This window comes from Nerophis lumbriciformis, linkage group LG05 (assembly GCF_033978685.3).
Source record: "Nerophis lumbriciformis linkage group LG05, RoL_Nlum_v2.1, whole genome shotgun sequence".
NCBI classification, from domain to species: domain Eukaryota; kingdom Metazoa; phylum Chordata; class Actinopteri; order Syngnathiformes; family Syngnathidae; genus Nerophis; species Nerophis lumbriciformis.
In genome coordinates this window covers 47,830,753-47,843,002 of record NC_084552.2, presented here as the reverse complement: position 1 = coordinate 47,843,002, position 12,250 = coordinate 47,830,753, and the positions used below count along the sequence as shown (strand labels likewise).

The following is a 12,250-nucleotide window of genomic DNA, read 5'->3' as shown; positions in this document are numbered from 1 at the left end:
TGTGCAAGTTTTGTTTTCATTCGCCAAGTTTTTTACCTCCGCCATTGTGCGCGTCTGTTGTTTGCTTCTGTTTGTAGTTTGTTAGTGTTTAAAATAAATCATGTACCCACCTTCAAGCCATGGCCGATCCAAGTTCACTTGCATCTCGGGAAAACAAAAACTCCAAAGTCCAAGTCTTGACAATTATTCTACATGGGTTGTCAGCTATTCAGACAATACTGACTGTGTGCTGACTCAATTTCAGTAAATAGTAAATATATACTGCTATGCAAGCTGAACACTGACTGCTCTAACCTATCTCTATAGTATTGTCTCTTGAAGGGAACACTCACTTTCATGACACAGTATGAATGAAGACCTCAGTTTTAGTCATGCGACCCAATTATCAGTCTTACAAATCTGTTAACCAGCAATTACGTCTCTTCTTCCTCTCCTCTTAGCATCCATAATTAGTCGGGGAGAAGAATATCGCATTAAAATGATTACAATTTCTCCATTTTCCTCCCATTTGTGTTGAACTCCCACACGTCCCGCCACTTTAATTAGCGTGTATTGAAAAATAAACACTAAGTGATTGTTGATGTCCAGTTTGGCTGTGGGAGGAGCGGCTTCAAAGTAATTAGTCAATTAGCCTAGTTAGAACACAGACATTCATTACGTGTTTTGGGTCCGGGAATTCTCATATGTATTCATGTAATAATAATATAGATAATAATGAAGATGCTCACAAAAAGCTTTTATAGTAATGATCCCAGCCTGAGCCATTATCAATATGAGGAGGCCCCCATGCTGTGTCCGGGCCTGGGACCATGACTCCAGGAGTTGTAGGACGATGCAAGCGAAGAAGAAGAGGGGAAACCACAACAGCAGGTCAAGAACAGAGCAAGTCGTTTGAGATCATCTTCATCTTCATGGTGTTCTTAGCACACCATGAAGCGTTGTCTTTGGATGCTAGGCTCGCATTGGAGGGGAGGTTGCAAGGAGAATGGTTGTCCATTTTTCTTGACCACTTGCCCACCTTGGGTTGATCCCGAAAGATATTAGCTTCTATAAGCATAAACAGAGTTCAGAAGTGAGGCTCACAGCTAACCTGCTTGATCATTGAATGCACTGCAATCGTTGTGCATGTTTCAATCTACAGAGGCGCTAATTTGTCCAGCCTCTGGAACCTCACTCCATTTGTCATTTGAAGATGGTTTTGTTATGGTTAGAATGTTTAGTGCGTTGTTGTGTTGCTTTTATGGTTGACGCTGCGGGTAAAAAGTATGGCAGATGCATCGGTACCCCAGTGTTTGTATTATTTAGTTAAAATGTTGGCAAAATGTGGCTGAATAATTGTTATTCCTCAAAAAAGTGTGAAAAAACAGGAAGACGGGATAATTGGCAACCGAATGCATCGGGGGGGAAATTACACTCGCAATGGTAAAGTTATGAACCGGCTGTGCTGAAGATGCAGCCTCCTTAGACAGGAGTAAAGGTATTGCATTTACCACAAACAAGAAAAGGATGGAACAAAATAAGAGAACACAAACAGGAAATGAAAACGCAAAGGAATTAGCTGCTTGATGGATGATAAGACGGTGGGTGCATTATTCACTTGTGTCTTCTTTCGCGTGAGGAACAAAGTTATTGAGAGTTGATGGCGCTGTCTTCCAAAAAGACACTGTTGCTGTTTTTCTTTGTTGTTCTTTTCCTCCTCCTTTATGTAGCGAATGGAAGACTCCCTGACCTTGTACTGGCAGGCAGTACCTACTAGCTCGTAGCTAAGCTACATTCCTTTAGCATAGCAATGAGGAGGTCCAACTTTTCTCCGATGGTAAGCAGCTTCCTTCGGGGCTTGTTCCAGAAGCCTTAGAAGGCGCAGAACATTTGGACAACATTGTAGGACTTGGAAAAATAAACACACAGGCAGAGCTCAGTTGAAGCAAAGTGGAGGCTCAATGTGGCTGAGCCATTCAGCTACCAGGACAGTGCTCTGTGATTGGTCGGCCATCAACTAATAGTGTGCCAGGTACGATGCCACGTGGCCTAATGGTGCATCCCATTTGTAATAGGAAGAAGTTGGAATTTCCTAGTTCCTCGTCGGAATTTCAACTGGAACGGCCCTCGAAGACTCGGAAAGTCGGAGCTTTCTCACCACCCTTGAGTTTGTTTCAAAGATGGCTGCTTTAAATGTAAACAATGATATCCGCTTCTGTAATATCAGTTATTAGAATTTCTTATTTTGGCACAGTAAATCAGCCATACACAATGTCATGTTTTCCTTTTTTTTATATGGTAACAACACTGTAGTGTAAACTACATTTATTTAATCTGGTATTTATGCTGTACATCGCTAGAAGTAGCGTCTGTGTTTCCGCTTCATCCACCATGTTTGAAGGTTGCAGAAAGAGTGGATGTTTTCCCATGTTTATATTCAAACAAGGCAAGCGCATAATTAGCTTTTGTGGATGTGGCCATCATGATTTCCGACATCATAACTAGAACACTCACAACTCGGCTGTGACGTCATTCCCAGCTCCGACTTCCAAATTCCGAGGTAACTGGAACGCAGCAAAAGTAGCTTCATCACTGTGATAGACGGCTGTTATTATCAATTATTAGATGTTATATACATGTTCCTAAAAATACCTGTATACAATTGTACGATCCTTGATGCACTGAGATTGTAGTCAGTGCACCGTGAAGTACAAACAATACCGAAGTACTACTATATTAGCTTCCCTCTAACCACTACTTCGCCGTGTAGCCGTAACCAAAGTACAGTGGCCAAATATCACTAGAGCTTGTAGCGCGCACCTCACAGTGTAAGCTGTTGCTCTCAAAGTGCGCTCACGTGGCTCAATTATTTATATCCAGTGTAGCAAATGCAGATCTGTAAGTGTGAATTATTGAAAATGTGTACGATAGCGCAGGCGAGATCGTTCAAAGCCTTTTTTTTTCTTTCCCCCCAAGGGAAATCCGACATCTAGTGTGAGGCAGCATCAAAGATGTTTAGTATCAGTATTCTTTAATTTGGCGGTGGCGGCTTAGTTGTCTTATGAAGGTGTTTAGATGTGGCGTCCCAGTTCTCGCTGGGGGACTGCAGTGGCGGGCTAACGAGCAAGCAGGCGCAAGAGAGCTAACTCAAAGCTGGAAGTTTTACCTTTTGTTCTCCCTCTAATGGTCCGTCATTGTCTGTTCCCTCTGCGGATAGTTTGCACGCACCAAAGCTTTGAAAGCGGTAGAGCTTTATGAGGCTGCAGAATGTCTGACTCGACAGAGACAAAGGTCATAGAACGATATTTTATGGTGGTTATGTCCAAAAGTCTTTGTTGTTTACGGCCAAACTCCGATTAGGAAGCATCTCACGGCTTCAGAAGGTGAAAACGCACACCTTTTAACATGAATGATGGCAGAAAACATGTAAGGAAGCAATGAATAGAATTTAACAATTATTTTTATAGTTGAAAATAAAACATACTTAACTGAGGCTCAGAGCTAACCTACTTGTCAGTCAAATTCACAATGCAACAGAAAAAACTGCAGCCTTTTGTGTTAAATGTTGTGAAGTATGAATCATTTCTAATTTAGTTGCTAACTACTCTAGCTTGTATTGGGAACCTCCCTCCATTCATCATTTGTAAATCATCATGAGGATTTTTGTATGGCAATCTTCAGCTTCCTTTAAGTCACCGCCCTTTGATTGGTGCAAAAAATAAAAATGACTGATTGATATCCAATATGAGACACAACAAAAGTGCATAACTGAGGTTCAGAGCTAACCTGATTGACAATCAAATGCACAAATCCAATGCAACAGAAAAACTGCAGCCTTTTATCTTAAATGTTGGAAAATGTGAACCGTTTCTACAAAGGTACTGAAGTTGCTAACCACTCTAGCATTGGGAGCCTCACTCCCTTCATCATTTGTAGAGAGTAGTGTGGATTGTTGTCTCGTAATCTTCAGCTTCCTTTAAGTCACCCCCTTTTGAGCAGAGAAACAGAAAAAAAAAAAAAAAAAAAAGATTGATATCCAATATGACACACAACAGAAGTGCACGAGTGAGGTTCAGAGCTCATCTAATTGACAATCAAATGCACAGATCCAATTCAATAGAATAACTCAAGCCTTTTCTGTCAAATGTTCTAAAAGAAGAGCAAGTCGACATTTTTATAAAGTACTGAAGTTGCTAACTACTAAAGCATTGGAAACCTCACTCCATTTATCATTCGTAGATGATTGTGTGGATTTGTACATGATTATCCTCAACCGTGTTAATTTTCTGGTTGCTTGCCTGATGTTAGCTTCCTTTAAATAACCGTTTTTTCAGCAGAGAGCTAAACACACACTGATTGATATCAGATCCAAGACACTACAAAAGTGCAATTCAATGCAAAAGATATACCTCAAACATTTTTGTCCAATGTTGTGAAATACAAACACGTCGACATTTCTGCAATGATACTGAAGTTGCTAACTACTGTAGCATTGAGAACCTTACTCCATTCATTATTTGTAGGTAATAGTGTGGATTTGTATACAGTCTAGTAGTCCTCAGCTTCCCTTAAATCACCATCCTTTCAGCAGAGATGAATAAAAATGATTGAAAGATATAAAACACGCAATAAAAGTGCAGAACTGAGGTTCAGAGCTAACTTGCTTGACTGTAAAATTTGTATTGAATGTTGTGAAACATAAATACGTCAACATTTCTATAACGGTACTGCAGTTGCTAACAACTCTAGCATTGAAAAACCTCACTCCATTTATAATTTGTAGATATTAGAGTGGACTTTTGTATGGTAATTCTCATCTACCTTCAAGTCACCATCCAAAAAAAAAGAGATTAACAAAAACGATTGAAAGATATCCGATAAGTCAGTGGTTCTCTAATGGGGGTACGCTTACCCCTGGGGGTACTTGAAGGTATGCCAAGGGGTACGTGAGATTTTTTTTTTATATTCTAAAAATAGCAACAATTCAAAAATCCTTTGTAAATATATTTATTGAATAATACTTCAACAAAATATGAATGTAAGTTCATACACTGAACATCAAATCAAGTAGGCTATTCCATTCATTACCATAAACCCAGAGTTTCCCCCATGCCATGATGGTTTGACCTTCACTAAAATGTCTGTCAAAAAGAACTGTGAAAAGAAATGCAATATTCAGTGTTGACAGCTAGATTTTTTGTGGACATGTTCCATAAATTTTGATGTTAAAGATTTCTTTTTTTGTGAAGAAATGTTTAGAATTAAGTTCATGAATCCAGATGGATCTCTATTACAATCCCCAAAGAGGGCACTTTAAGTTGATGATTACTTCTATGTGTAGAAATCTTTATTCATAATTGAATCACTTGTTTATTTTTCAACAAGTTTTTAGTTATTTTATATATTTTTTTCCAAATAGTTCAAGAAAGACCACTACAAATGAGCAACATTTTGCACTGTTATACAATTTAATAAATCAGAAACTGATGACATAGTGCTGTATTTTACTTCTTTATCTCTTTTTTTCAACCAAAAATGCTTTGCTCTGATTAGGGGGTACTTGAATTAAAAAAATGTTCACAGGGGGTACATCACTGAAAAAGGTTGAGAACCACTGCGATAAGTGACACAACAAAAGTGCAGAACTGCGGCTCAGAGCTAACATGCTTGATAGTTGAATGTGTAATGCAGTAGAATAAGTGCACTCTATTTACTGTTGATCGTACTAACATGTGAATGGATGCCTCTCCAAAGACGGTAACTTCTCTTGCCTTGGGAACCTCACTCCATTTGTCGTTTGGGGATGATTTTGTGGATTTTTGTTGTGATTGAAGGTTCATATTTTCCCAGTGCGGGCCCCTGAAATGACATTAGCATGTCGTTGTGCAAATTTTCTATTCGTTAAGCAGGTAAAAGAGTGGAAGATATTAGCTTCCTTTAGGTCACCACCCTTTGAGCAGAGGGAAAAATGAAAACGATTGATTGCTTCCCAATCGTTTGTCAAGCCTTGACGGTCCAGCAATGGATGGCTTACTCCTGTTGACCTTTTGAGGACGTCAAGTGAATACAATATTCCACCTTTAGCAGCTAAGCCACTTCATGATATGAGGGATTTAGCGCCATGTCAGGTGCGACGCCAGCGTGTCACACGTCGGGACGCAGAACATCAGCCAGAGTAAAAGACGTGCGTTTAATGCGAGCTCACTACTAAGCCGAGGCTGATGGAAGTGCAGCATGGTGATTAATTCTCATCTCCGCAGCAGGTTGTCCATTATTATACCCATCCATCGCCGTGCATATAAATAATAATTCGCTTTGATTGTAGCTGATCTGCGGCAGTAATGAGCATAACTGTGAGATATGTAATTGGAGACGCGGCGCTACACATATATTACTGGCACAACAGGGATTATTGTTACATTACATACACACGTACATTTAACTAAATGATCTATCATTAATTGCACAACGGTTGCCCAGCAGCACCGGCCGCCATAGTAACAAGGAAGCGAGAGATAGGAGAGGTTTGTTGTGCAGACTCAATAACTCCACAGTGGCGCTTTGGTAAATTTACAAAACTGAAACAATACAAAAAGAATGCTATTGTAAGTTGATAATACTAACAAAGACACTCGTAAACGTGTTAGTATATTATCAAATGCTAATGACGCTAGCTTCATTATATTACCATAGCAATATAATATACAACATATAGTATAATATATCAGTATATATCAAATAATGTACATCTATTATGTAAATATTACGTGTATATGTTATATTTTATATTGCTACTACGGTACATTTTTAGTCTATTTTATACCTGCATTGTCCTTTCCATCCTTACACTTTCCATCCTTTGTAACTGAGCTACTGTGTGGAACAATTTCCCTTGTGGATTGTTAAAGCTTGTCTAAGTCTAAGTCTAAGCAAGTACGAATATGCATGAAAACACCCCTAAAGACATCCCCCATAGGACGGTTTAGTAAGTAAGAATTGTTTTAGTTATATTGTAAAACTTACAAACGTAGCTTGTAGTGGTGAATAAAGAATCCGTACGAGAAAACGCTCTGGACAATTTGAAGACAGAATGGCACTTGTACTTACGGTTGAAAGGTCAATCTAAACAGAAGGGCATTGCAGCCCCTGCAGTGAGCGAACTTGTCCAAAAGAAGGCGTCATAGCGCAAACAATTACGCACCTATTTGGTGTCTTCGCTTGTTTTGTGTTTTTTAACAATTTGCATTATGGTCGTCAGCAAAGAAAAATCCATATATTAGCCTCACCCTTTTATAAATCGTAGGGTTCAAAGCATAGGAAAAAAGTACTGGCTTATAGTATGAAATGTATGGTATAATACGTATAAATGACAAATGAATTGAAGAAATTAAATTCAACATCACTTTTACACCACATTTGTTCTTTGCTACCGGTTCTAACTTGATTCCATAGTGTTAATGCTGGAACTCACAACTTACAACTTTTTCTGGTCCCATTGTAAATTATTTTGCAGACGTACTCTATAAAAAAAAAATACAGAGACTGAGTCACCAACGCAAGGGAGTCTTTATTGACAATGTTTGGCTGTATGATAACCAAAAAATCTGATCGAAAACTGCATCATCAATCATCAAAAGTGGGGCAAACTAAAACTAAAGTGAAGTTTGAATTTGCTCAATTAAAAAAAAAGAATGTTGTCTTTGTTGCCTAAATTAGCCGAAAATGGCAAGACTATACTAAATGCGACACGTTTATTCTAAATGACAAAAAATAACAATATTAATCACAACATAAACTTATGGTATTCTTAATATGAACATTTTAAGTTGGACTATTAGCTTTTAATTTGTATTTTTTATATTTTTTTCCCACTAGATGGCGCTACTTTAAGCCATTCAAAACATGCAACAAAACTGCAACCAATGTTGATCTGATACAATATCAGCAAGAATCATACCTACTTTTATTATTTTGTTGTGTGGAACGTTGTCAAATTAGTCAAACAAAGAACAGTAAACAATAATATGTATAAAAATCACTAACCTATTTATTATTAACTATCTGGAATGGACCTATGCTGTGTTTAATTTGGAAGTGGAGTGTTAATTGTTTTTGTTTTTTTGAGACACCACTGACAATTGACAGTTGAACGTTTGTAACTGGATACTTTCTAATACCTTTCTGCTTGGAGACTTTATATGTGTAAGTAATATGCAATTTTAACAATTTGATACTTGTTTATATTGACAAATGTGCTGTTTCAGACTGCAATATTGTCAATGAAGCATTCTTATTGCGTATGTCGAGCTTGTGTGCTATTATGTGCTTCGCTGTTGTGTAGCTGCTAGCGCCTAGTAGCCTATAGCCTACCATGCTTAACTTTTGTAAAAGACTAAAATAGAAGAAAATACCAACCTTGTGTGCTCATTGGATTGATTGATTGATTGAATTAATTGAAACTTTTATTAGTAGATTGCACGTACAGTACATATTCCGTACAATTGACCACTAAATGGTAACACCCGAATAAGTTTTTCAACTTGTTTAAGTCGGGGTCCACGTAAATCAATTCATGGTACAAATATATACTATCAGCATAATACAGTCATCACACAAGTTAATCATCAGAGTATATACATTTAATTATTTACATTATTTACAATCCGGGGGGTGGGATGTGAAGGGGGGGGGGGCATTTAGATGCTAACTGGCTGTCCAGCTTTGCACAAGTGAACACGCTGCAGGACATTTTACATGCAAACACATACAGTATAATCACATATATATTTTTTTCATAATATTGGAGTTATATCTAATATCGAATTGCACACCGCGAATAATAAGTGAGGGAATAATAGGCGCCACGCACCGCTGTCTGTTGTGATGGCGTCGAGGGCACAGTGGTGACAAGGGGCTCACTGGCCCGTTCAGCTCGTTTGTTTTCTGTATTTTTGATAAGAAATGTAGACTGAACAATATCAGGGCTCATGTGACTTTGAGTGGCCGCATCCGCGACCCGACCAAGTGTTAAATGGTAAAGATATGACACCATTGTTCTGTCTAGCTGCTCTCCGCGTAACTAAACAATGGCCTTCACATGGCGCTCTCGTGTGTAAAGCGCATCAGGTTGGATAGCGTGTTTTTCTTCTTTATCTAATGCAAATAGGCCTCGGCACAGCAGGGATGCTGGGAGCCCAAAACACACCAGTTGCTTGCTCTCCTGGCACTCCCATTGTTTCTGGTGTGTAATAACATGCAGCATTCTACTCCACTTTGACAAGAAGTCACACACACACACACACACACACACACACACACACACACACACACACACACACAAGTCTATAACGGTGCAGTGTAGTTCCTGCAGTCAGGTGTCATCCGTGACAGCATGTGTGAATCACTTCTTCTTTTTTTTTCTAACCTTGAAATTTGGGTTGCAGAGCAAGCGAGCGAGTGAGCAAGCATTGATCTTGTGTGCTTTTAAGGAAGAGATACGGTTGGCAAGTTGCAGGCTGTGCTTTAGAGATAGCACGATAGAGACATTCTGGCACTAGCATGTCTGATCTCGTTACTTGCAGTTGTGCCCTACCTACCACGGATGACTTCATTGTTATACCTTGCATTCTTTGTTTACGTTACTTTTTACAGGAGACAAAAACAAAATCCAAGTGCTTTGGTATTACGTGAAACATGTTGTTAACACCACAGACCAGTAGAGGGCATCGTCTTGGACAGTGGCGGGCCGTGCGTTTCCCACCTAGGCCTTCAGTGATGTCCGACTTCAATGATTACCTCTCAAAATACCATAATGTATTTCCCCACATGACCATTGCAGGAGAAATAGTATACAGAAACACATTTACGTACTACTGGGCATTGAATCACCACCAACAGTGTACATCACAGGTTATTTTCTGGCGCATTTAAAATACAATAAACCCGCATCAGCATTTAAAACATATCTTATGTGGTGCTGTCAAAATTAAAATTGCAAAAAACATATTAAACGTGAAAAAATAAAGAAATAAAATATCTGAACTCACAATTTGTAGAACCAATTCGAGCTTTCGGGGTTGGCTGACATCGTCTCACAATATGTGGTTTCTCTTTAAATATCCTTCTTGAAAATGGCCTTGCAAATATATGTGTTGTCTTGTTTCATCATAAAAGATGCAGACGAGGCGTGTTGGCTGAGTTCTTAAAGTTTACTCCACAAGGTGCTCATCTAAACGCGGCTACTGCGCATGCTCTGCACTACTGTGGCATGCTGGGTAATGGAGTTCTTGTGTTACCGAGCTCATAACATCACTATATATATCTGCCTTAGGCCATCTAAAAGGCCTTACTGACAACAACTCGTGATCTGATTGGCTATCGCAACTGTCTATCAAATATATCTGTCCGTTCACTTACATTGCACGGACGCCAACATTGTTGATTCTGAAGGCTTCGAGCAGATTTGGTACAGCTTGGCAATATAAGCTATTTGAATTCTGATTGGATAAAAACTCTATAACCTTAAAAAAACAGCGCCGGAAGGAGCATAATATGACATGAAGAGAATATGAATACTTTTAGATATTTAGGGAAAGTAAATAAAAAAAACTATTATCTTTAATTTTGATCATGATTTCTGGTTATGTTAGGCCGGCAGAGAAGGCCTTGCTGGCCCTGACGGCACACCACTGGTCTGGGAGTATACCTTTTTGAGAAGAAAGTTTGGCTTTTAAAAGTGTGAGGAATTTTTGAAGTTTAAAGCTCCAACCTTACAGTATTTTTTGAAATATTTTCAATAGGTCCAAAGTGGGTTGATCAAAATGTAATGATTCTATGCCATTTAAACGCTAATGAGCTCTGTTTGTCCACATAGTCCCCAAGAAGCGCTATTGTACATTTTATCCACTCTGTAACTTTGCACGTGTCCAATGTAGTTGATACCATTTGTCACATCCAACAACATAACATAAACGAGTGGTTCAGGAGGACACAAACGTTAGCAACACTTGCATAGCTACGTGAGCTACATGCTAACAATACTCTCACATTTTAAGAGTCACATCCGGCTCGGTGAGCTGAAGTAAAAACATGATCGCAACCGAAAGGTAGATGGAAAATTGTCATTTTATGATGTCTAGCAAAGCCTGAACTTCAAAAGTGGAGCAAACACGTGATGGAGATAATGGATTTTTCCCACGTTTGGACCTTTAACTCTTGGTTTTGGTGCTTCTCCACAGCTTTCAAGGATGCCCGTGGAAGCGTGTGGTCAGTACTCCACCTGCAGCGAATGCCTCGGATCGGGAGACCCTCACTGCGGCTGGTGTGTCCTGCACAACACGTAAGTAACGAGACGTTGCTCTGACGCTCCCATTAAAGCCAATTTGTACGCTAAGCTGTTCACTTTCCAGCCTATCCTCCAATCCACTTGAAGCGCATCCGTCCATCCGTCGCCGTCTTTCCATCTGTGGCAAGCGCACAAATTTGCACTCCCCGCCAGCTGTCAAGCTCTAAGATGGGAGTAGAGATGGTGTCTGGCGTGCTAGAGGAGGGTGGGGGTGAGCGCTTGATTTCCCACTCGGCTGTAAATTGAAAATGGCTTTCTCGTGTCAGTGCGAGCCCTCTTGGGTATGGCATGTGCGCCGGGCGTAATGTAGTAGCCCCGCATTTAGCACCTTCATCCCTGTTGGCGCTGAGCTGAGAGGACGCAGAGAGGGCAGGGATGCAGCTGAGCAGAGCATATTGACCGAAAAACTGGAAAGGTGCGAGGAAAAAAAGAAGGATGAGGTCAGGAGAGAGAGGCGTGTGAATGGACCACTGGACTGTGTTCTTACTCTATTTTGGCAGGCAATAACAAACAATAACATTTAGATAGCAATTTCAATATTTTCATAACACACCACAATAAAGCTTTTTAAAGTTTACACAAATGTGTCTATTTTTAAGGGATGCACGCTATATATTTTTTTCAAGCCAATAACGATAACTTCCTGCCTCCCAAGACCAATATTACATGTATTATTTTTTCAAGTGTAATTTGTGCACACCTGAAGGAATTAAAGAGTCAAACAAAGATGGATTTGACAAAGTGCACGTGTAGATTTGTCCTGACAAGAGTCAGCACCTTGAACGATGGTCGTCCATCATTTCCATGGTGAAATCACAGATTGCTTTAGTCCTTTGGTCGTATCTGGTAAGCTTTTTTTCACTTTTCAAACGCTGTGGTGATAGAAACTAGCCTTTCTTTATGGCTGTCTTTGCGATAGCTTCTATA

The 12,250-nt window shown here is 39.5% G+C and overlaps 1 protein-coding gene across 1 annotated transcript in view; it reads left to right on the top strand.

Moving 5' to 3' along the window:
* plxna4 (plexin A4) overlaps window positions 1-12,250 on the top strand; it is a 381,909-nt gene that overhangs the window by 294,420 nt on the left and 75,239 nt on the right. Inside the window, exon 5 of the mRNA XM_061959460.2 lies at window positions 11,217-11,317. Within this exon, the coding sequence (XP_061815444.1) occupies window positions 11,217-11,317 (101 nt within the window). The remainder of the gene's footprint in view (window positions 1-11,216; window positions 11,318-12,250) is intronic.